Source organism: Abrus precatorius, unplaced genomic scaffold, assembly GCF_003935025.1.
Source record: "Abrus precatorius isolate BTA unplaced genomic scaffold, Abrus_2018 Scaffold4, whole genome shotgun sequence".
NCBI lineage: Eukaryota > Viridiplantae > Streptophyta > Magnoliopsida > Fabales > Fabaceae > Abrus > Abrus precatorius.
This window is the reverse complement of record NW_020874384.1, coordinates 6,222,126-6,248,564: the sequence shown is the minus strand read 5'-3', so window position 1 is coordinate 6,248,564 and position 26,439 is coordinate 6,222,126. Positions and strand designations below refer to the sequence as shown.

Genomic DNA, 26,439 nt, shown 5'->3' with positions numbered 1-26,439 from the left:
AGTGTAACATGTAACAGCAGTAAACCAAAGCAATTAAAAATAAAGAACTTGTAGAAAAACATATTATAAGATGTGTAATGAAATGAGATAGGAATGAAGAATAGTTAGGAATTTACTTCACAAGAATGTCAATATTAATTCAATTATGCCTATGAACATTCAAGAACTTGGTTAATTGACAATCAGTTTCGCATATTAATAGCCAAAGGTTAATCCCTTAACTCATTGACCCTAACAAGCAACTAAACCACCCTAATCCCTTAGGTGAAGTTCAATTTCATGTTGCATTAAGAGTTAGAACCTTAAGATTGCAGAATTAGGTCTCCTTATCCCTAACAATCCCCAAATTCTGGTTGTTAGTTCAGATCAGAGAATCAAGTCCAATTCCCATTGATAAATGTGTTCCTCTAAGGTTAATCAAATGAATTCCCATTCAAAGATTATGTAAAATCCAAAATTAACAACTCAATTAATCCAAATACTCAAATTTCATAAGCAAGAATCAAATCAATACATAAATTTGAGTTCCATAAACTCCTAACTACAAGAAATTACACAAACATTGTGACAGAGAAAGAGAAAGAAGGAGAAGAAGAAGAAAAACTCAGAAAAGCCATAGCCACGAGCTCCAATCCAATCCCTCTTCTTGAAGCTTCGAGGTTCGACCCCACTCCTCTCTCTCACTCTCTCCCAACGAGAATCTAACAGAAAAAATCAAAAATGAATGAAAGACCGCGAGATCTGAGCTCAAAACATGTATTTATAGAAATCCCGATTCTTGGCGTTATCACTCTTGCTGATAAGAGTGGCCACGCAGAAGGTCGCGAAGTTGTGCGTAATCACTTTTATAAGTAAAAGTGATCACGAACAACTTGCCAATGTTGAGGACTCTCTGGAACATTCACTTTCAATTCTAAAAGTGGTTACGCAGAATACTCTGAAACTTCGCCTTCTCTGGAACACTCACTTTCGCCAGCAAGAGTGACCACGCAGAGTATACTGAAATTCTGCCTTCTCTGGAACGCTCACTTTTGTTGATAAAAGTGGTTACGCTAGGCTTGCTGAGTCTGAAGTTTCTCTGGAACTATCACTTTCAGTAGAAAAAGTGTTGACGCAGAGATCAAGTGGTTGCGCGTTATCACTTTTATTAGAAAAAGTGTCTACGCACAACTTGCCAAGCTTGAAGACTCCCAGGAACGTTCACTTTCAATGATAAGAGTGATCACGCCCAGCTTGTATTTCCTTGTTCTTGTGTTTTGGAGTCCAGACTTGCTACTTTCTTCTTCTTTGTCATCAAGCCTCCATTTACATGAACCTTGCTTGAATTATTCCTTCAAAAACAAGATTAAAAACTTAATTCCTAAGCAAAAATTCCACAATTGCTAAGATAACTACAAATTGAAAGAAAACTTCAAATCATTCTCTTTTTCTGAGTTTTTCTACTTTCTTCATATATTTTTCTTATCAAATGTGTTAGATTTATGCTAAAATATCAGTAAAAATATAGATTCATCAGGAACAAAAGAGATTAAAATTGGAACTTGGGACCATAGGCACCAAGAAGTGCCAGAACGGGACAGATTGGCGGGAAACCCTTCCTTTGAGTCCTTGGACTGACAATCAAGGAGTTTCAGCGGCCAAAGATGGGTTTCCCGGGCGTTCTTTATCTGCTAAGCAAAAAAGGACCAAAAAAGACCAAAACTGAAACTTAGGAACATAGGCGCCAAGAAGTGCCAAGAGGGGAGAGAGTGGTGGGAAACCCTTCCTTCACTGGAGTGACATTCAAGCAGTTTTAGTGGCTAGAGACAAGTTTCGCACGCAATCCTTAGCTGCTAAGTAAAAGGGGACCAAAAGAGACCAAAACCGGAAACTGGCTCCACAGGCGCCAGTAAGTGCCAAAAGGGGACAGTTCGGTGGGGAATCCTTCCTTATAATCCTAGTAATGACATTCAAGGAGTGTCAGCGGCTTGCACAAGTTTTGCACTGGTTCTTTTGCTAGGAGAGGTGAGAGTGGTTGGAAACCCTTCCTTTGAGTTCTAGGAGTGACATTCAAGGAGTTTCAGTGGCCTGAGACGATTTTCACATGCGTTCCTTTGCTGCTAAGCAAAAAGGGACCAAAAAAGACCAAAACTGCAACTTGGGGCCATAGTCACCAAGAAGTGCCAGGAGGGGAAAGAGTTGTTGGAAAGCCTTGCTCTGAGTCTTAAGAGTGACAATCAAGGAATCTCAACGGCCTGCGACGAGTTTCACCAGCGTTCCTTAGCTGCTAAGCAAAAGAGGACCAAAAGTGATCAAATTTGGAACATGGGCCCAATTGCGTCAGGAAGTGCCAAGAGGAGAGAGAGTGGTGAGGAACCCTTCCGTAGAGTCCTAGGAGTGATATTCAAGGAGTTTCAGTGGCCAGAGATGGGTTTCGTGCGTGCTCCTTAGCTGCTAAGCAAAAGGGGACCAAAAGAGACCAAAACTAGAACTTGGGGCCATAAGCGCCAAGAAGTTCCAGGAGAGGAGAAAGTGGTTGGAAATCCTTCCTTTGAGTTCTAGGAGTGACAATCAAGGAGTTTCAGCGTCCTGAGACGAGTTATACACACTTTCCTTAGCTGCTAAGCAAAAGGGGACCAAAAGAGACTAAAACTGGAACTTGGGGCCATAGACGCCAAGAAGCGCCAGGAGGGGAGAGAGTGGTGGGAAACCCTTCCTTTGAGTCCTTGGAGTGACATTGAAGGAGTTTTAGCATCCTGAGATGAGTTTTGCGCGTGTTCCATAACCACTATGCAAAAGGGGACCAAAAGAGACCAAAATCACAAATTGGGTCCAAAGGCAGCAGTTAGTTCCAAAAGGGGACAGTTCGGTGCAGAATCTTTCCTTATAGTCCTAGTAATGACATTCAAGGAGTGTTAGCGGCCTGCACAAGTTTCGCACGGGTTCTTTAGCTGATAAGCCAAAGGGGACCAAAAGAGGCCAAAACTGGAACTTGGGGCCATAAGCGCCAAGAAGCGCCAGGACGGGAGAAAGTGATTGGAAACCCTTCTTTTGAGTCCTAGGAGTGACAATCAAAGAGTTTCAACAGCCTGAGACTAGTTTCACACGTGTTCTTTAGCCCTTAGCAAAAGGGGACCAAAAGAGACCAAAATCAGAAACTGGGTCCAAAGGCGCCAATAAGTGCCAGAAAGGGACAATTTGGTGGGGAATCCTTCCTTGTAGTCCTACTAATGACATTCAAGAATTGTCAGCGGCCTGCACATGTTTTACACGGGTTCTTTAGCTACAAAGCTGATGAGCGGTTTTCTTGTTGTGTTTAAAAGATTTGTCGCAAATCCTCATCAAAATTTAAGCAAATTAATGTAGTACTAGGGTTGCCCTAGATTGTCTCCCGTGAACATTGGCTATTAATCTTCATTAAACATGTTGAAGGCATTAATTGAACAAGCAATTAAAATGGGCGGTTTTGTGGTTTCAAATCAATATAAAGAGCAGTAAGCAAACAAGTTTAATTAATTCAAACAGTAGAAAGTAGTAATCCTTAGTTCATCCAGATAGATTCTATCCTCATTCCACTCAAGATTTAACACTCATCCTCTCTCCCATGAATTAGGTTAATTTAACAAGCAAAAATCAACCTTATGGTCCTAATGACATTACGCAATTTGTTAGGCTCTAATCCCTCATCCCAAGTTTACACAACCTTAGAATTAAACCTAGGATTGAGCAATCCCTAGTTTAGAATCTCCTTAAAACGAATTAGGGTTAATTAAACAATGTCCTCCTCATTCACCATTAATTCAATTCAAGGGTAAGGAAGAAGTAATTCATGAAAAGAAAGGAGTTATATTATCACTAAAATCAAGGAACTCAAGAATCCATGTGAACTCACTAAGGATTACACAAAATTTAGCCCTCCATGGAAATGGGGGTCAAAAACATAGTTTGGAAATGCAGAAAACTCATTGGCATTAATGTAAAAGCAAGAGAAATGATGAACCAAACCCTAGGTTGGACCCTTAGCTGTCACCCAAGGTTTCCCTAAGCTCTAAAAAATGTCCTAATTTAGTAAAGAAAAGAGAAGGTATGAAAAGTGTAAGAGTCCTCTACCCTAATTTGGCAAAAATCTATTTATACTAAGGTTGGCGCCCTCCAAAGTTATTACTTTCATTCTTTCATAGTAGACACGCGCAACATCAGTTGATTTTTTCCTTTCTGTAGTGTTCACTATCAACTTTGATAGTAGACACACGCAACACTGGTACATTTTGGGCTCTCTGGAGTTGTCATTATGAACTTTAATAGTAGCTACGCACAACACCTTCAATTCTGCACGCTCTGAAGTGACTAATATAAACTTTCATAGTAGCCATGCGCAGGTGATAAGTCTGTAATTAGACCCTATTTTACAGCCCATATATTTATATTTGACCTTTATTTTATTTGGGTTTTATACTAATTTATATATTAATTGTGCAATTTAGTATAAAAGACGCCGCAAGTGGATTTTGGGTGCATTCTAGGCCCAAATTGATGGAAGATTAGAGCTTCGCAGCAGTCAGCATGCCCAGACCCATTCAATAAGCATGGGGTGCTTTGAGCCCATGCAAGGTCGTGCTTAAGGCCTTGTACGGCCGTGCTCATTTGCGGGAAGCCCAATTATGAAGAGTTTTTAGGGTTTGCAAATCCTATAAAAGGGAAGATCTCAAGCATCGTAAAGGAACCGTTTTGACATCTTAGCTTTGGCTTTAGAATATATTTGACATATTTTAGTACATCTTTCTCTCCATGTTTTTGGTTTAATTGTGCTTCATTAGTGCATTATTTTGATGTGTTAGTTTAGATTTGTGTTAGTAACTAATTTAGGATTTAAATATAAATCTTTCTTAATTCCTGCCATAATTTCTTATTTTGACATAGTTTCTTAAAAAGACCATATCTGAAGCTACACTACTCAGAATTAGACAAAATTGGTGTCCCTGGAAAGATAAGACAGAGATCTACAACTTCTCTTTTGGGAGAAAAGCCCAGTTCGAGCATCTTCAAGTCCAAAATTGCGTCACAATGTTTCGGCCCTGCACTAAAATTTTCAGAATTTGATTGTATTGTTGATTTTACTTAGTTAGGGAGTTGGGTCTTAATTAAGCCCAATTATTATGTCTTTTACTTAGTTAGGTGTTTAGGAAACTCATTAGGGAGTTGGGCCTTAATTAAGCCCAATTATTTTATCTTTAAATAGAGGTTATGACTCTATGTAGAATCCTTGTTTTTCTTTTCCCACAATTTTTTTAGAATTACAAGTCTTTATTTTAAATTCTTTCCTTTATTTTCGTCTCTCTACCTTCCATCTTTTTATATTTTCTGGTTTTGGCCGAAGCAAACATGATCATGAAGCAAGGCTAATCCATCAATCGGTTCAAGGTTCATGATATTGATTTTTCGTTTGCATTCTAAACAGAGAATGAGAATTTCAGATTTGAAATAAATGAATTCACCTAATTCAATAAATCAATTGTTCTGAATTTTGTTAGAGCATTAGATTTGCGATTGCTGTTCTTGCTTTGATGAAATTCATAATCTAGATTTAGATTTTGGGTTATTAATGTCATATTGAATTAGTGTTGATTGGAAATTCGTTGGAATTATATTCGTGTAACAATGAGAATTGCGTTGTAGTGATTGAGATCTTGATTTGGTTGAATTTCATATTTTGTTTCGCTATAATTATTCCTTGTTCTTTTCTTTTCTGTTGTTTACAACTTAATTCAAAACAATCCTTCTCTAAGCTAATCTAAAATCACATGATGGAACTAGAAACAGAATGTATCTTATGTCCTTGTGAGATGACCTAGGTGTACTCCTTATATTGCAAAATTCTTAAGAAAATCTAGTTTGTTTGATACCATTGCGACGTGGTTATCAGCCAGCAAGCACCAGAAGGAGAAAGAGCGGTGGGGAATCCTTTGTTTCAATACGAGGAGTCATTTCCAAGGAGCTTCAACAACCCGAGATGAGTTTTTCATGCATTCCTTATCCGCTAAGCAAAAAGGGATAAAAAAGAGACCAAAATCGGAACTTGAGCCCAAAGGCGTCAGGAGGGGAGAGAGCGATGGGAAATTCTTCCTTTGAGTCCTAGGAGTCACTTCCAAGGAGTTTTAGCAGCCCAAGACGAGTTTTGTACGCATTCCTTAGCCGCTAAGCAAAAAAGGACCAAAAATATGTCAAATCTAGAACTTGAACCCGAAGGCGCCATGAAGCATCAGAAAGGGAGAGAGCAGTGGGGAACCCTACTTTTGAGTCCTAAGAATCATTTCTAAGGGGTTTTAGCAGCCCGAGACGAGTTTTCCACGCATTCCTTAGCTGTTAATCAAAAAGGGATAAAAAATAAACTAATTTTGGAACATGTGCCCAAAGGTGCCAAGAAGAGTCAGAAGGGGATAGAGCAGTGGGAACCCTACTTTTGAGTCCTAGGATTCATTACCAAACATTTTCAGCAGCCCGAGATTATTTTTCCACGCATTCCTTAACCGCTAAGCAAAAGGGGATAAAAAGTGACCGAAACCGAAACTTGGACCCAAACGTGCCAAGAAGGGAAAGAGCAGTGGGGAATCCTTCGTTTCAGTACTAAGAGTCATTTCTAAGGAGCTTCAGTAGCCCGAGACGAGTTTTCCATACATTCCTTATCCACTAAGCAAAAGGGGATAAAAAAGAGACCAAAATCAGAACTTAGGTCTAAAGGCGCCAGGAGGAGAGAGAGCGATGGGAAAACCAAGCGATGGGAAAACCTTCCTTTGAGTCCTAGGAGTCACTTCCAAGGAGTTTCAGCAGCCCACGCATTCCTTAACCGGTAAACAAAAAGGGATCGAAAAGATACTAAAATCGAAACTTGATCCTAAATGTGCCAGCAAGCACCAGGAGGGGAGAGAGCAGTGAGAAACCCTTCCATGAGCTCTTGGAGTCATTTCCAAGGAGTTTCAGTAGCTTGAGATGACTTTTGCATGTATTGCTTAGTCGCTAAGCAAAAGGGGACCAAAAATAGGCCAAATCTAGAGCTTGGACCCAAAGGCGCCATGAAGCGTCAAAAGGGGAGAAAGTAGTGGGGAACCCTACTTTTGAGTCCTAAGTGTCATTTCTAAGGAGTTTCAGCAGCCCAAGATGAGTTTTGCAGGCTTTCCTTAGCTGCTAAACAAAAGGGGACCAACGTGAGACCAAAATCGGAATATGGGCCCAAATGTGCTAGGAGGGGAGACTGTGGTAGAGAACCCTTCCTTTGAGTCCTAGGAGTCACTTCCAAGGAGTTTTAGCGGCTTGAGACAAGTTTTGCACGTGTTTCTTAGCCGCTAAGCAAAAGGGTACTAAAGCGAGATGAAAACTCGAACTTGGGTCCAAAAGCCTAGGAGGGGAGAGAGCGGTGGGGAATCTTTTTCTTAGAGTCCTAGGAGTAACTTCCACGGTGATTCAGCGACCCGAGACAAGTTTTGCCCGCGTTCCTTAGCCGCTAAGCAAAAGGGGACTAAAACGAGACCAAAATTAGAAATGGGGCCCAAAAGCGCTAGGAGGGAGAGAGCGGAGGTGAACCCTTCCTTTGAGTCCTTTGAGTCGCTTGTAACGCCCCAATTTTCATAAATTAGCGAATAGCTCTTGAATCAAAATTATTTGTTGATTCTGACTTGCTACTATCAGAATAATTAGATAGATGCTGATTTTTATTTTTATAGAATATTGATTTATTTGAGTTCAGAATTCTAGGGTAACTGCATCCAATATATTTGGTTTCAATATCGTCCAAGAATTTCTTTGATTATGTTCAGCTGTACTGTCTAAAATACCCCTGAGAGTTTTATCCGAAAAGTCAATTTTTGTCTTATTTAAATAATTGTCAAATCATAATTACCTGCCTCAAAAAACATAAGATTTAGTAATCATTGCATTAGATTCTTAATCATTTCTTAGTCGTCAAAATTCTTGCACGGAATCTCATGAAATCTAGTAATTATTACTTCAAAGATTTCCAAATCTAGTATCGACCACTAGATTTTCATGCAAGAGATTTTGTCTCCCGATTTGCGGACATAATCATTTTGGAAAATTCTTTTCTTGTCTTCCAAAATGCTGACACCATGATTACTTTAATCAATTTCCTTTTCTTGAATTTAGCACCACATCAAAAGCCTCGTCCACATGTCAACCTAGTCATGTCGCAATCTTTTTCGGCCAATCAAATTACATACAATTGCTGCCCAAAATCTCGTCTTTGGAATTTTGTGCCGACTTTTGGGAAATTGGGATATCCATAACCATTTGCATGCAGCCCTAAATTATTCCATGCAATTGCTTGCTGAAATTGTACAAACTTTGCTTGCAAGTTTCCCTAAAATTCACTACTCCTACACAAAAAACCGTGGCACCCTTTCTTATCCCATTTTTCACCAATTTCACCCAAATTTTACCCAATTGGAACCATGTGCAGTCTTTTAACTTGGAAGCCTTGCCAAGTAAGCCAAATGTGAGAAGCTTAGTGGCAATTAGTCACTCAAAGCTTAGAACCTTCATATAAATTGTTCAATTCTCCCATTTGCCCATTTTGCAACTCCAAAAACCGAAAACTCTCTCTCTTTTTCTCTCACTTTGTTCTCACACTTCTCATTCTCTCAAAGTCTCAAACTCTCTCAAAAAACCGAGAGACTCCAGCCCCCACACCTCACAATCCTTCATCCAAAAACTTCCAAACACACCATCCTTCTCTCACCACACGAATCCTCCATCATTCCTCCAAATTTTCGTGTTGAAGGAACCACTTTGGAGGAGAAACTTGAAGGTCTTGGTTGTTGTTTTCTCGGTCCAGCAAGTTCTCTTTGGAGATCCACAAATTCCAACCCTTTCTCCCACCATTTCACGCCCAAAATTGAAAGGCAAGGGGGTGTTCTCACCTCTCTATCTTTTACTTGCTTTCTTTGGTTGAAATTGTGTAAAATCTTGGAAAAGTTTCATTTTTATCTTCAATAATTTTGAACAAGCTCATTGTATCATTTGCATGTTGAGTTCCACTTGATTTCTTCACATTTATTGCCTCTAAGTTTACGGTTTATGTGTGAATGAGGTAATCCCCTTGAAAGCTTGCATTTTTTACATTTGTATGTTGTTTCCTTCTTGTGCATGTCTCTGTTGTACACTTATTTTGCTGAAATTCTTGTTCAAATGATGATCCACCCTTGAAATCATGTAACCATGAGCTTGGATGACAATTTCCTTCAATTGCATGTTGAGTTTTGCCTTGTACTTCATTTTTGTCACTTCTAAATTCTTAGTTGTATGCTTGGATGAGTTGGACCCTTTGAAAGTTTGAATTATTATCCTTCGCATGTTGAATCTTTTGGTGCATGTCTCGGTTTTTGCACTTGTCTTGGCTGAATCTTTGGTTCAAATGATGGTTTACCCTTGGAGTCATGGAACTGTGAAATTATTTGTTAAAATCCTCTTCTTGCATGTTGATTTTGAACCTTGAAGGTTTCAGTTTTCTACTTCCTAAACTTAATATTAGTTTCTAACCAATAATCTTGCACTTGGCTACTCAAATGATGCCTTGCATGCCTTGAATTCCTTATTCTTTTGAGATCTATCCCTTTTTAAATAAGTGTACTCTTTTGGATCACGAAAATGAAAAGTTTAAGTGCTGAAAACCCTTATGTACTGCCTCGGTTTAGACTTTTTAAACATAATCCTTTGCTAAAAATTAAAGTACTGCACTTGGATGATGGAACCTTGTATTTGCATGTTGATTTTTCCCTATTTTACTTGTTACGGACTTGATAAAAAAAATGAGATTTTGAAGGCTGGACAGTTTTGAGTATTATGAGGAAAAAGGTTGAAATTTATGTGTTTTGGAACCTTGGAATATTTGGAAAAGATTGGTATGAGTAATAAGAGAAAATTTTATAAAGGAAAAGGTGAAAATTAGCTTAGATGGTCTCGGTTTTGGCATTAAAAAAAAAGTGTTGCAAGGATTTAGAAAAATATTTTGTATGCCTTGTTTTGTGTAAGGAAGCAAAAGTGAAATTGAAAGTGTCTTGCCATGACTTGATTTGATTGAACCATGCTGAAATTACTTGTTTGAGAGGTTGATGGTTGCTTGTAAATTTTGCATGATTGACCTTGGATGAAAATTAGTGCAAGACTTGAATTTACTTGATTTTGGATGTGGAAATTCATGAAATTTACTTGAGTAAATTGCTGGAAAAAAATGTGATGATGTGAGATATGTGATCGCGAGTGTCGCTCTCGGACAAATTAATAAAAACCGAATTGCATAAAAATTATGCAGTAAGAGGTGCAATCCGAGTCATCTCCCAATGATGATAACGTTATACGATTATAAAATTTTTAGAAGGGGTTTGATTTATAGAATAACTAATTAGAATCAAAAGTTAAAAATAATTAAAAACTCTAATCCAAAAATTTAGAAGAAATACGACCACTCTATCACTGGATTCCAAGAAGATGCATCAACCAACAAATTAGTGATTAACATTAAATTCGAATGAAACATCAATTCAAATTAAGCATTCACACGAGAACCCTCATGCATTCGATTAACACATAATTCGCTCAAAGTTCAGAAACCTCTAGAACCTAATCGATTTGTGTTAATTTAATTCACCAATGCCATTAATCTTAGATCTCAAATCTGAAAATCTAATTCACACTTCTTCAAGAATTAATTACATACATCAACTGAATAATATGTAATCAAACAATTGCATAATTATCAATCCAAATGAAGAACTTCAATTCAAAATCATAATTAGCAAAAGGAGAAAGACGAAAGAGATGAAACTGAATTTGTTGTTGAATAAATTGCGAAACCGATCCTCAAGAGTGTCTTAGTCCTTTTTCAATCCTTGGACTAAATGAAAGTATAAGCCTCCATGGATGGAGGGAAACAAGTCATAAAAGGGGAGAAAAAAAAATGAAAAACAGAGAAAAGAGAGAAGAAGAGAGGAGAGGAGCCAAAAACAACTTAAAATTCAAAATTCAAAATTCAAAAATTCCATTTGTCACTTTGTTCCATTTTTTCGGCTATGAAAACGGCCTCCTTTTGGTTCGTGGCCTGAAGGAAAATTGTAGCCATGAATGTTAGCTTCAAAACGCCACTAGCATGGGCTTAATCGGATATCTGTGGACTGAGATATGGCCCAAATACTGAACCTTGCTCAGGATCTGCGACTACAGCGTTTTGACTTTTTCCAGGCCCAGTTTCAGCTTCTTATCATCAGAATTGGTTTCTGACCTCTCATAGAAATTGTGCACCTTTCTCTTAGCTTTCTTACAAATCAAGAATCACAATGAAAGGAGTTATACAACTCAAGATATGGTCCAGAAACCAAAACAGTATCAGAATTTACCAAATACTGGAAAAATTAAATAAAGCCCAAATAAAATTCAAACATCATAAAATGATCCAATTCAACAAATTAAGCACAAAAGAGGATTACTGAGCTAGGAATGAGAGGAAATAATGTTATAAAAATCCAATTGATCAAATTCCCCCACACTTAACTCTTGCATGTCCTTATGTAAGACACAATCAAGCAAATAAAAACATGTAACCTAAAAATCATAGAATAATCAAAACAAATAAACAAATTCTCCAATGAATCCTTAGAAGTGCTGAACTTAGGGATACAAGATCAAATAAAGCATCAAGAGTTCTACAACAATCAAACATCTAACTCCCAACCTCTCAAAAAAATTGCAAGCCAAGCAATATCATTCAAAGTGTATAGATCAAGCATGAAAGATCCACGAGATGGTGTATATAACTGATGAATCCATATTTTACTAGTATTTTACAATAGTTTTTAGTGCAATTAATAAAGAAAACATGCTTGAAATAGTAGAAAACCCTTAAAAAATAATAAAATGTTGCATGTCACTTTTAAACATAGTTATTTTAAAATTCATTGATTTTCTATGTAAAAAGTGACATTTCAAGTATGCTTTTGTAGGGAATTCTGAGCTAAGTTCATGAGGATTGGATGATCAAAGGAAAAATAGAAGAAAAGTAGCAAAAATTGGAAGAAAGAAGTTGATAATTGAAGAACAGCCTCTGAGTGATCACTTTCACTAGTGAAAGTGATCACTCCAGAACCATAAAATGAAGAAGAGCTTCTGCGTAATCACTTTTGTTGGCAAAATTGATCGTTCCAGAGAGGTTGCAATGAGAAGAGCTTCTGCGTAATCACTTTTTTTGAAAAAAGTGAGCGTTCCAAAGAGTCCTCCAAGAAGAGTAGCTGCGCGTGTTCACTATTATCCACAAAAGTGAACAAGCGCAAGAAGGTAGTTTCTGCGTGTTCACTATTTCTAGCAGAAGTGAACACACGCATGACATTAGTAAGGGAAGCTTCTGCGTGGCTACTATTTTCAACAAAAGTGAACACTTTGAAGTGCGTGTGGCTACTATCACCAGCAAAAGTGAACACGCGCAAGTGGAAATGAAGAATTAGCCTCTGCGTGATTACTATTGTTGGAAAAAGTGATCACGCCAGCAGAGCAGGAATTCTATAAAAGGCAGTTAGCTCAGGAATTTAGGGAGTTTTTTTGTTCATTTTTTTTTTCCATTTGTTTTTGTTGTTGAAAGAGTCAGAGAGGGAGATTGAGGACGAACACCAAGCTTCATTTCTTGAGGGATCAGATTGGAGATTGGCTTGAAGATGTTTCTTCTTTGTTCATTCTCTTCTTCTCTTCTCTTTTTGTAATGTTTGCCTAAACTCTTTGTGGTTAGGAATTGTGAATCTGAAATGGAAATGTTGAATTGATTTTGGATCTGAACTTTGAGTTTTGGATTGGATTGAGTGATTGATTCTGCTGTTAAAGTAGTGATTGAATGGAAATTTGATCAACTAATCATAGAGGAACTCTTATCAATGGGAATTGAATTTGTTTCTCAGATCTGAATTAATTGCCAAGGTTATTGGTTTCTCAGGGATAAGATATCTTAATCTTGCAATCTTTTGGTTTCTCAAACTTAATGCAGCATTTGATTGGATTAGATCTAAGGGATTAGAGTGATTTGATTAGATGCTAGATTCATTGAGGCAAGGGATTGTCCTTTGATTAATATAACGTGACACTGATTGTCATTTCATCTAAATGCTTGAAAGTTCAGAACTTTATTGATTCAATGTTGAAGTTTTGGTGAAACAATTTCCTAACTACTTTTTCTACATCTGTTTACTATATACTTTTGTACTAACCATTCTGTTTTACTTTCTAATTTCGTTTTTGATACATTCATACCAAATCCATCTGAAATTTGTGAAGCTCAACTAATTGTGATCTTGTGAAGTGGTAATTGAGAACTTTATTCCCTGAGGACGATACTTGGAACTCAATTTGATTCTAAGATTTTTTTTTATAACTTGCTACAACAACACTAGTACACTTGCTAGTCAGTTTACTTTCAGTGCAACAGCAATTGTGAAAGTAACAATAACTCAACTCTCAAGTGTATAGTTCAAAGTGTTTCACTCAAGTCACCTCAAAAGACAATGCATTACCATAAGCTTGTTAATCTTCTACTTCTCCACTACTTACAATCATATGCAAACACAAATCAAGAGGGCTTTATTCAATGGTAGTAATGGGGCTAATGTAAGGGTAGGGAAATATGAGGATATGACAAGATACAACCGAAGAGAATAGGAATAACATTGGTCCTTAGACAAATCAAGCCATAACACATATACATTTATTCTCTTTGGACTTCCTTTTCCCTGCATCAAAATTTCCCCATTTTCTTTGTAATAATTTTTTTTATTATTTCTTTTTCTTCATTTTTTTTTCTTTTTCTTCTTGCATTCTTTCCGAACCCCTACACTTGAAATGCAATAACATTAATGAAACCAATGCACTCCCTATTCCCTAAGGTTAGGTATAACATAGTTTTCCACTTAAAGCTTATAATGTGCTAAAAGCCAAAGAATGGTCAAAAAGGCTCAAAGGGGCTAAACAAAGGGCAAAATGCAATGTAAGCTATATGGCCAAGTGAGTACAAATTTGAACAAATTTGAAAAAAAAAATGTCTCTATCATGTTCATAATTGCATATGAAAATTGTAGCCTCAAAGAAGAATCAAAACAAGTTCTAGAATGACAAAATCTAAGAGGGAAAACACACAAGAAAGAAAAGAATGGCAAGAATTTCAACCATCCAAAAATAAGGCTCGAAAGCTCACAAAGGTAAAGTCTAACATACTCAATCATACAAATCAAAATCAATCACCCAATTCACATATATCAAGAGGAAGAAGCAAAAATGAAATCATGTAGGAACTCTATCATCCTTAATGACTAATGCCTTAACTCAACAACTTCCAATTCAACAAAGCAAAACAAAACAAAACAAAAACAATGCTAAATAATAAAGTTACTCTCCCCCCTCCCCCACACTTCAACTTTACATTGTCCTCAATGTAATGTATAATGGAAATGTAAAATATAGTAAAGAAAAGGCAGAGGGGAGCTCCCTAATAAAAGCATAAGTGGCTGCTAGCAAGCGGACCTCCTCAATGGTCTCCAAGGGTGTGTCTTCATGAAAAGGCTTCAAGCGGTGGCCATTCACTGTGAATACTTTATCTGTTCCAGGCTCCAAAATCTGTATAGCACCATATGGAAAAATCTTAGTTACCATATAGGGGCCAAGCCACCTAGAACGAAACTTACCAGAAAAGAGCTTGAGGCGAGAATTGTAGAGAAGCACTTTCTGGCCTATGGAGAATTCCTTCCACAACAACATCTTATCATGAATAAGTTTTGTCTTTTCTTTGTACATGCGGGAGTTCTCATAGGCTTCCAACTGAATCTCCTCTAACTCCTGAAGTTGGAACTTCCTATGAAGTCCGGACTGGCTCATATCAAAGTTACAGTTCTTAACTGCCCAATATGCTTTGTGTTCAATTTCCACCGGAAGGTGGCATGCCTTGCCAAAGACAATTCTATAAGGGGACATTCCCAAAGGGGTCTTGTAGGCAGTGCGGTAAGCCCATAGTGCATCTTCAAGCCTCTTGCTCCAATCCTTCCTGTTTGTCTGAACTGTTTTCTCCAGAATATGTTTCAGTTCCCTATTTGATACCTCTGCCTATCCATTAGTCTGCGGATGGTATAGAGTTGAAACCTTGTGAGTGACACCATATTTCTTTAGTAGGGATGCCATGTTCTTGTTACAGAAATGGCTTCCTTGATCACTGATGATTGCCCGGGGCACTCCAAACCTGCAAAGAATGTGTGATTTGACAAAATCTACAACAACATGAGAATCATCAGTTCGGATGGCCTTGGCCTCCACCCACTTGGAGACATAATCAACAGCCAACAAAATATAAACAAAACCAAATGAGATAGGAAATGGACCCATAAAATCAATACCCCAAACATCAAATATCTCACAAAACAATAATGGTTGTTAAGGCATCTCATTTCTACGCGAGATAGTACCCATCTTCTGACATTGTTCACAATTCTTACAATAGGTGTAGGAAACTCGAAACAATGTAGGCCAGTAAAAACCTGCATCTAAGACCTTTCTAGCAGTGCGTTGTGACCCAATATGACCACCACAAGCAAGTGTATGACAAAAATGCAAAATGGAAGGAATCTCAAGCTCATGCACACAGCGCCTAATAATCTGATCACTACACATGCGCCACAAATAAGGATCATCCCAGACATAATATTTAGCCTCACTCCTAAGTTTCTCTATCTGATGCTTTTTAAAATAAGCAAGCAATTCAGAGGCAACTAGATAGTTAACCAAGTCAGCATACCACGGGTCCTTACCTCGCAGCTCTAAAAGCTGCTCATCTGGAAAGTTCTCACGAATAGGTAGAGGCTCCAAAGTTTGTGAAATTTGACTCAAGGGGTCTGCCACCATGTCTTAGCTCCACTCTTATCATTGATCTCTATGTCAAACTCCACCAACAGCAACATCCACCTGATGAGTCTGGGCTTAGGATCCGGCTTCTTTAATAGGAACTTCAATGCTGCATGATCAGAGAAAACAGTCACTTTAGTTCCTAATAGATAAGCACGAAATATATCTAAAGCAAAAATGATAGCCAGAAGCTCTTTTTCTGTAGTGGTGTAGTTAGCCTGTGCAGAATCCAAAGTCCGAGAAGCATATGCTATGACATGAGGGGTCTTTCCAATTCTCTAGGAAAGTACAGCTCCAATGCAAGGTTTGATGCATCACATATGAGCTCAAACAGATACTCCCAGTTCGGTGACTGTAGGACAGGAGCAGAAATTAGGTGCCGCTTCAATTGATTGAAAGCTCTCCTGCACTCGTCATCAAACTGGAAGTCTATATCCTTCTGCAGAAGCTTGGAAAGTGGAAGGGCGACTTTACTGAAATCCTGGATAAATTGCCTGTAAAAACCTACATGACCAAGAAGAGAACGCACTTCCCGCACGCATGTAGGGTAAGGTAAAGAAGCAATAACATCAATCTTGGAACTATCAACAGCTATACCCTCACCAGAAATAACATGTCCTAAGACTACACCTTGCCTAACCATAAAATGACACTTTTCATAATTCAAAACAAGGTGAGACTCAACACATCTATTCAATACCCTAGCAAGGCTATCCAAGCATGCATAAAATGAAGTACCATAAACAGTAAAATCATCCATGAAGACTTCCATGCAATTCTCTAGAAAATTAGAAAAAATGCTCACCATGCATCTCTGAAACATACCTGGGGCATTGTATAGACCGAAAGGCATTCTCCGGTATACAAATGTACCGAATGGACAGGTGAAAGTTGTCTTCTCTTGATCCTTAGGTGCAATGTGAATATGAAAATAACCAGAGAATCCATCAAGAAAACAGTAATGTGACTGACCTGCCAATCTTTCCAGCATCTGATCAATGAAGGGCAATGGGAAGTGGTCCTTCTTGGTGGCCTGGTTCAGCTTCCTATAATCAATGCAAACTCTCCAGCTATTCTGCACTCTTGTGGGAACTAGCTCATCCTTCGAGTTCTTTACTACTGTTATTCGAGTCTTTTTTGGAACTACTTGCATCGGGCTCACCCACTTGCTGTCTGAAATTGGGTAAATGATGCCAGCAGCTAGAAGCTTGGTAACTTCTTTCTTGACCACATCCAAAATCAGAGGGTTCAATCTCCTCTGAGGCTGCCTCACTGGTTTTACTCCCTCCTCTAACTGAATTTTGTGCATGCATGTGGAGGGGCTAATCCCAGGTATGTCAGCCAATGTCCAGCCTAAAGCATTTATGTTTTGCCTCAGAATGTTTAGCAACTTCTCTTCTTGTTCTGGTTGCAAATCCTGGGCTATTATGACTGGCAGCTTCTCATCTGGTGCCAAGAATGCATACTTCAAATTTTCTGGTAAAGGTTTCAGCTCCAAGATGGGTGGCTCTTGTATGGAGGGTGCTAATCTTGGAATTTGCTCTGTTTTTCTAATTTCAGTACCTGCAACATGTGAAAAGTCTTGCACAAGAGCATTATCATATCCCACAACAGAAAGATCAGCATAAGAGTTATTTGCACAACCCACAGAATAATCAAAATATGCACAATCAGTATTTTCCACTACTGTAAAACTAGAATCAGAATCTGTTCTAATAACATCATAACTTAAACTTCCAGGATCAGCATGTAACTCCTCAGATACATATATGTATGCATTAAATTCGGCACAAACAGCACATAAATCATGAATTCCATCACAATCTGAACATTGAAAGTCATCTCTAATACCTACAATTTCAGGAAACTCAGCACACAAATTCTCATGCATATCATTAACCAATGTATCAATGATATCTAAATGAAACACAGAATGCTCTTCTGGTGGATATCTCATGGCATCATGTAGTTTAAAATGCACCTTGTTATCTCCAAATTCCATGGATAAAGTACCAGAGTGTACATCAATCTTAGTTTTAGCAGTTTTCAAAAATGGCCTACCAAAGATCAATGTTGGTTGAATAACATCATCCTCCATGTTTAACACATAAAAATCAGCAGGAAAAATAAGATCATTTACTCTTACCAACACGTCTTCTAAAACTCCCTCAGGGTGTGCTGTGCTTCGGTTGGCAAGTTGGATCACCACTCCCATTGGCTTGAGCTTTCCAATGTGCAAAGACTGGTAGACTGATTTTGGCATCACATTGATTGAAGCTCCAAGGTCCAACATGGCTTGACTGAATTGCTCGCTTCCTATGATGCATGGAATGGTGAAAGTCCCAGGATCCTTGCATTTTGGAGGAATGCTTGGCTGAATGATGGCAGAAACATTTCTGCCCATGCTCACTTTTTCATTTCCCTTTAGCCTTCTTCTATGAGTGCACAAGTCCTTAAGAAACTTGGCATACTTTGGAATCTGTTTGATAGCTTCTAGGAATGGAATATTGACTTCAACTTTCCTAAAAGTTTCCATGATCTCCTTGTCCATCTCTGCCTCGCTATCTTCTTATTTTGAGTCACTCTATTTGGAAAAGGCAGCGGAATGTTTCGTTCAGAATGGCTACTGTCTCTCTTGTTGGATGGCTCTGGTTGCTCTTCAGTTGCATCTATCTTTGCAGAAGTTGATTTTTCTGCTGCAGCATTTGGAACTTTAAGCTGCTTACCACTTCTCAAAGTGACGACGCTCACATTCCTTGGATTACTCACAGATTGGGAGGGAAGGTTGCCAGAACCTTGGGATTTCAGCTCATTTACTGTTGTAGCCAACTGACTAATCTGTGTTTGCAAATTCTGGATGCTGGCTTCTGTTCTCTGCTGAAACTGGACATTGCTGGTTGCCATCTGCTGCTAGACTCGGTTATGAGCTACTGCTTTGTGGTTGGTCTGGTTTAGCTTGCTGTGAAAATTGCTGCCTCATGTTTGGTTTTGCAACATGGTGCCTGAACTGATATTGAGGTTGTTGTTGTTGCTGCTGCTGGAACTGATTAGAATTACCATACCTCAGATTCGAGTGATCTCTCCATCCGGGATTGTATGTATTGGAAAAAGGGTCATAATTCCTTTGCTGCTGCTGTTGTTGGAAAGGTTTTCCAGGATAAATTCCAGCAACTGTTTCATTGGTTTCTTGCATCTATGGACATTGATTTGTTGCGTGACCTGGTACACAGCAAATTCCACAAATGCTTGCTGCTGCTGCGGTTGCTGTGTCTGACCGAGTGCCAAATGCCTCACCAAAGTTGTCAACTCTTCTATTCTGTTCCCCATCCTTTGCTGGTTTGTATCAGAGGTCTTCACTTCATTCACTCCTCTTGTAGACACCATGGCTCGAGTACCATACTGTTGTGCATTGGCAGCTATGTTTGCAATCAATTCACGAGCTGCAGTGGGAGTTTTGTCTACCAAAGCCCCTCCAGAAGCAGCATCAACCATACTTCTATCCATTAGCATGAGACCTTCGTAAAAATATTGAATGAGGAGCTGGTCGCTGATTTGATGGTGTGGACAACTTGCACACAATTTCTTGAACCTTTCCCAATACTCATGTAGAGTCTCTCCAGTAATCTGCCTTATGCCACAAATTTCTTTCCTAATAGAAGCAGCTCTTGAGGTAGGGAAGAACTTCTCCAAGAACATCCTCTTCATGTCTTACCGGCTTGTGATGGAACCAGATGCAAGTAGTACAACCAATCCTTGGCAGATCCATCCAAAGAAAAAGGAAATGCCCTCAGCTTGATGTGGTCCTCCTCCACTCCATGCGGTTTCATGGTTGAGCACACCACATGGAATTCCTTCAAGTGCTTGTGAAGGTCTTCACTAGCTAAACCATGAAACTTGGGCAGCAGGTGTATCAGCCCTGACTTGAGCTCAAAGTCTGCATAGCGTGATAGTTAATATCAGGTGCTACAAGTTCCTTCAAAGTTCTATTAGCCATATTAATAATATCCTCGGAATCAGAATGCAAAGACTCAGACTCAGACTCAGACTCAGAATGCACAGAATGATTAACACTACTAATAGAACCTACACTATTATCAACTTGAATATTAGTAAAGGAAAGCCTTCTATGTGTTCTAATTAAATGATGAAATGTCCTATCAATTTCAGCATTAAAACGATGCAATTCACTAGGGTTAGCTCGTGTCATGCAACATCAGACACATAAGAATGTTGGACACACAGTATGCCGACAGAATGCTAATAGGGAAATAAAACCAACGAAATAATTTTTAAAAAATATAGGACCACCACAGAAGTACTAGAAATAAAATTTTCTATTTTTCAGAATTTTTTTACTATTTTTAAAAATCCTAAAATACAAAAAAAATTGAAAAAGTGGTCTAAACGATGGAATTTTGGAATTACAGGGGTGCACCACTCAATTTAGGGATTGTGTGGTATTGATCCTTGAATTTTTCTGCAATGTCTGACCAAGTTTCAGCTCAATCCGAGTTAGTCGCCAGAAAAATTACCTTTTTACCCTTTTGTAGAAAAACACCTACCAGATGAAGGAATTTGTGGGAGCTCCTTTGGACAAAGTTGATCAGCATGATGAATGCTATTTGGACACCAAAATTCAGCCTCAAACTCCAAACTCAAACTGGTAGTGAAGTTTCCACCTACAAGACTCACAATAAATACCTCAACGCAAAACGCAAAAACGCAAAACGAAATAAAAACACAGAACGCAAAACACAATAAGGAAGATTAACACTCTAAATATGTTAAAAACGCCAGTGATTCCCCGGAAAACCTTCATGCATTCGATTAGCGCATAATTAATTAAAATTCAGAAAACTCTAGAACCTAATTGAATCGTGTCAATTTGCGATCAATCAATCCTCAAGAGTGTCATGTCTCTTTTAATCCTTGAATTAGATGGAAATCTAAGTCTCCATGGATGGAGGGAAACAAGTCATAAAACGGGAGAAAAAAAAATGAAAAACAGAGAAAAGAGAGAAGAAGAGAGGAGAGGTGCCAAAAACAACTTAAAATTCAAAATTCAAAATTCAAAAATTCCGTTTGTCACTTTGTTCCATTTTTTTGGCTATGAAAACGGCCTCCTTTTGGTTCGTGGCCTTAAGGACAATTCTAGCCTTGGATGTTAGCTTCAAAACTCCACTAGAATGGGCTTAATCGGATATCTGTGGACTGAGATATGGCCCAAATACTGTACCCAACTCAGGATTTGTGACTGCAGCGTTTTGACTTTTTCTAGGCCCAGTTTCAGCTTCTTATCATAAGAATTAGTTTCTTACCTCTTCATAGCAATTGTGCACCTTTCTCTTAGCTTTCCTACAAATCAAGAATCACATTGAAAGGAGTTATACAACTCAAGATATGGTCCAGAAACCAAAATAGTATTAGAATTTACTAAATACTGGAAAAATTAAATAAAGCCCAAATAAAATTCAAACATCATAAAATGATCCAATTCAACAAATTAAGCACAAAAGAGGATTAATGAGCTAGGAATGAGAGGAAATAATGTTATAAAAATCCAATTGATCAATATGTACCATTCATTCTTAGTAATTGTGTTTGGAGAACCTTGAGGTATGTTTGAAGTGATGCTTGGCTGGAAATTTAGATTGCTTACTATTTATGCTATGGAATTGCTATTTGAGAGCATCACATGCATCATTTGCATACCTTTATGAAAGAATTGACAAATTATAGTAAGGTGCAGTGTAACACCCCAAAATTTGTCAACTAAGCTAGTGACTCTTAGATCTAGTTTGGTTGCTAGTATCGGAATAACTAGCTGGATGTTGAACTTTTCTATTTTATTCACTAAGGAGAATAGTGACTTGATCTCTAAGTTTTGCATTTTAGAGTAACTGCATGCAATACACTTGGCTTCGATATCATCCAAGAATTGTCCTGATTGTTTTCAGCTGTACTGTCCAAAAATACCCCTGAGAATCTTGCTCAAAAAACTATATTTTGTCTTATTTAAATTATTGAAAAATCATAATTATCATTCTTGAAAAATGTAAGATTTTGTAATCATTACGAAATATTCTATATTTACTTCAAAAGATTTTGTAATCATTACGAAATATTTCATATTTATTTCAAAAGATTTTGTAATTACTGCAAAACGATTTTGTAATCATTACATAGATTTTGTAATCATTTCAAAATATTCTATAATCATTTCAAAAGATTTTATATTTATTTCTAAAGATTTTATAATCATTTCAAAAGATTTTGTAATCATTACTTAGTCTTGTAATCATTACTTCAAATCTTTACAAATCTAGTATCGGCCACTAGATTTTCATACAAAATATTCTTGTTCCCTAAAGTGTAAACACCATGATTACCCGAATCTTCCAAAATCTAGTACCGACCACTAGAATTACATGCAAGAGATTCTTGTCTCCTAATTTGCAAACATAATCATTTTAGAACATTCTTGTCTTGTCTTCCAAAATTTTGACACCATAATTACCTTAATTAATTGTCTTTCTTGAAATTAGCACCACATCAAAAGTCTCATCCACATGTCAACCTAGTCATGTCGCGTTCTTTCCGGCCAATCAAATTATATGCATTTGCTGCCCAAAATCTTAACCTTGGAGTTTTGTGCTGATTTTTGGAAATTGCTCCACCCAAAACCCTTTGCATGCAGCCCTAAATTATTTCATGCATTTTACTTGCCAAAATATACTAACTTTGCTTGCAAGTTTCCCTAAAAATATCTATTCCTACACTAAAAACCGTAACACCCTTTTCTTGCACTATTCTCACCAATTTCACTTCAATTCTACTTCTTTTGGACCGTGAGCAAATTTTGGGACTTCCAAGCCTTATCCAATAAGCTAACCATGAGTTCTTAATTACCTTGGACCATTAAGACCTTAACCTTAATATAAATTATTCATTTTTTTTCCATTTACCCATTTTGGAAACAAGAAACTGAGACCTCGCTTCTCATTCTCTCCACTTGATTTCTCATTTCTCTCTCTCACTTTGCTTCCTCATTTTTATTCTCTCAAAGTCTCAAATTCTCTCAAACTCTCTCAAGAAAATCGAGAGCTTCCAGCCCCTCAAACACAGCAACTTCTTCATCCAAATCACTCAAACACTTCACCCTTCCATCACTAACTTCTTCCTCTATCTTCTCTCCAATTTCCGTGTGGAAGGAACCAACCTTGGAGGAGAACTTTGAAGAACTTGGTTGCTGTTTTTGGTCCAGCAAGCTCTCTTTGAAGATCCACAAAAATCCAGCCCTTTCTCTCACCATTTCACGCCCAAAACTCAAAGGTAAGGGGGAGTTCTCACCTTTTATTTTGATTCTTGCTTTCCCTTGGTTAAATTGTGAAAAATCCTTAGAAAGTTTTCATTTTTATCTTCAATGATCTTGGACAAAATGATTGAACCCTTTGCATGTTAAGTTTGCATCTTGCTCTCCACTTTAATCACTTCTATATTCTCGGTTTTATGCTTGGATGAGTGGACCCTTTGAAAGTTTGAATTTTTATTCTTTGCATGTTGAATCTTTTGGTGCATATCTCGGTTTTGCACTTGTCTTGGCTGAATCTTTGGTTCAAATAATGGTTTACCCTTGGAGTTTTGGAACTGTGAAATGATTTGTTAAAATCCCCTTTTTGCATGTTGATTTTGAACCTTGAAGGTTTCGATTTTCCACTTTCTAAACTCAATATTAGTTTTTAACCAATGACCTTGCACTTGACTACTCAAATGATGCCTTGCATGTCTTGAACCCCTTGTTCTTTTGAGATCTATCTCTCTTTAAATAAGTGTACTCTTTGGATCACTAAAATGAAAGATCTAAGTGTCGAAAGCCCTTATGTATTGCCTCAGTTTATACTTTTTAAACCTAATCCTTTGCTAAAAATTAAAGTACTGCACTTGGATGATGGAACCTTGTGTTTGTATGTTGATTTTTCTCTATTTTTCTTATTGTGGACTTGATGAAAAATGAGTTTTTAAAGGCTGGACAGTTTTAATTGTTATGAGGAAAAAGGCTAAGATCTATATATTTTGAAACCTTGGGACATTTGGAAAGGATTGGTATGATTCATTGTAATTAATTTCATAAAAAGAGAAAAGGAAAATCGCTTGGATGGTTTTGGTTTTGGTATTTAAAAGTGTTGCAAAATTTGGAAAATAACTTGCATGTTTGAACCATGGTAAATAAATAAATTAAGATGCTGGACAGTTTTGAGTTTTAAGAGAAAGACTTGAATTTTGTATTTTGAGGTCTTGAAACTATTTGGAAAAAGTTAGTGTGAACTTTAAAAAGAAATTGCACAAAAGGAAAGGCTAATTCTAGTGGAAAGCCTATGTTTTGAATATATAAAATGCTATAAAAGTTTGAAATACATCTTGTATGCCTTGGTTTGTATAAGGAAGCAAAAATGAAATTGAAAAGTGCAATTACTTGGCTAGACTTGATTGAACCGTGATGGACTTTGCTAGTGTGAAAGATTAATTGTTGCTTGTAAATTTTGCATGATTAACCTTGGACGAATATTAGTGCAAGACTTGAAATTACTTGATTTTGGATGTGGAAATTCATGAAATTTACTTGAGTAACTTGCTGGAAAAATGTGAGTGATGTGAGATATGTACTATTCATTCTTGGTAATTGTGTTTGAGAACCTTGAGGTATGTTTGAAGTGATGCTTGGCTGGAAATTTAGATTTCCTTACTATTCATTGTGAATTTAGCTATGAAATTGCTATTTGAGAGCATAACATGCATCATTGCATACCTTATGAAAGAAATGATGAATTATAACAATGTGCAGCAAAAATGATAATATGATATTGCAATGTTGATAGTCTAGAGCCTTTGAGGGCTGTTTGATGGAAATGGACCACGAATATGATTGGAATTATTGGAAGTATTATGATTTAGTTGCCTTTTGAGTGATTGAGTATTGAGAATAAAAAATCAGCAAGTGACAATGCAAGAAAAATGTGATAAATGAGAGGAAAGGACTTAGATGGTGTGTGACATAAATTAAACTACTTGGTGTGACAAAAGTACTTAAGTTTGATTGAGATAACCTAATAAAGAGCGAGAAACTGAGAGGTAGTACCCTTGAATCATTGTGTATTAACTTGATTAATTAGTGGTTTAGAAAGGAATTAAGTTTGATGAATTGTTCTTTCATGGAGAGAAAAACCGAGAGGAAGAAAATTAAGAGAGTAAGAGTCAGAGTGAAATGATTTATGGTTTAGAAGGTGTTAGAGGTTAATGAAAATAAATGTGATGGTTAGGATGAACTTGAAAGGAGAGATTGTAAAGATTGAGGAATAGGACTGTGCTAAATTGAAAGAGGGATTGAATTGAAATGTGAAATAAAGAGTAACTTGAGAAAGAGGAAATGAATTATGAAGGCTTGAATAATTTGCCTAAGTTGTGGTCCAATATATTAAGTGCTGCACTAAAATTATCCATGAGTGGGAAAATATAAAACCATGAGACTATGAATCTATGATGAAAGATCTATTCTAAGCTATGAGTTCTAGAAACTATATTACTTTGAACTACTATGAACTCATTGAAATTGCTATGAAAACTCATGGAATCTATCTATCTATGCTACTATGAAACTCATGGAATCTATCCATGCTACGGTGAAACTCATGGAATCTATCTATGCTACTATGAAACTCATGGAATCTATCCATGCTACTGTGAAACTCATGGAATCTATCCATGCTACTAAGCCCTGTGATGGCTTCTATTATATTCTATTGTGCCTAGCCTCTAAGTGGCTACATGAAATGAGAAAACTATCAAAGAAAACTGAAAAATATCATTTCATGCATCATACTATTATTTTGAACGACTTGGAGGCATTATCGCGGCACAGCTTGGAGGTGTTATAGGTTCGGTCCCGAGTAGATCTACTGGGGGTGGCAAAAGGGGGAATAATCGACCTAAGTGGCAACAGTAATGTGCCTCTGTGGCCGGGTCGTGACCCACTACAAACCTTAGCCAAACCTGACAAGGACCACACATTCTATGGTCGTCGAGGTCCATTCCCGAAGAGACCCATCTTGGGCCAAACACCAGTGGTGTTCTACTAAAGCTAAATGTTGCTTCTATTCTATTCTATTGTGCCAATCTAAATGTAGGGAATGGAGTCCTCCGATCGCCGCACGACTTGAATCTATCTATGAGACTCTATGGTAAAAGCTGGGTCAAGTCGCCAGTCATAGAGTGATGGGATCCCCATGCATCATTTGCATGTTATTAACACATGAGTGACTCTATGGATGAGATCGAAACCTGCATTCATGCATCATGTGCATTACTATTAGGGATGATTGAATATTCGTGAGATTTGTTATGATTATGATTACATTTATCTCCCTATTATATGATTGAACCTTTGATGATGCTGAATGTGGATTGTTAGATTGAGATGTGACTGTACGCTGCCTTCCTTGGGGTATGGCTATATATGATGTTTGTGTTTGGAGAACT

General features: G+C 37.6%; 1 protein-coding gene across 1 annotated transcript; it reads right to left on the bottom strand.

The window, feature by feature from the left end:
- Nucleotides 1-13,849: 13,849 nt before the first annotated feature.
- Nucleotides 13,850-15,906, bottom strand: LOC113866049. Its single transcript, XM_027500939.1, has 4 exons — nucleotides 15,556-15,906; nucleotides 15,232-15,417; nucleotides 14,539-15,114; nucleotides 13,850-13,945 (listed from the first exon to the last, which is right to left on the bottom strand). Exons 1-4 carry the CDS (start codon nucleotides 15,904-15,906, stop codon nucleotides 13,850-13,852), a joined length of 1,209 nt encoding a protein of 402 aa, XP_027356740.1.
- Between the last annotated feature and the right edge of the window lie 10,533 nt (nucleotides 15,907-26,439).

Coding starts and splice junctions, on each gene's coding strand:
- LOC113866049 (XM_027500939.1), bottom strand. CDS start 15,906: ATGGTGGCAGACCCCTTGAGTCAAATTTCACAAACTTTGGAGCCTCTA. Junction 15,418..15,555: donor CACAACGCACTGCTAGAAAG/GTCTTAGATGCA, acceptor TTGTTTTGTGAG/ATATTTGATGTTTGGGGTAT. Junction 13,946..14,538: donor CCTTGGAGACCATTGAGGAG/GTCCGCTTGCTA, acceptor TTTGGCTTTTAG/CACATTATAAGCTTTAAGTG.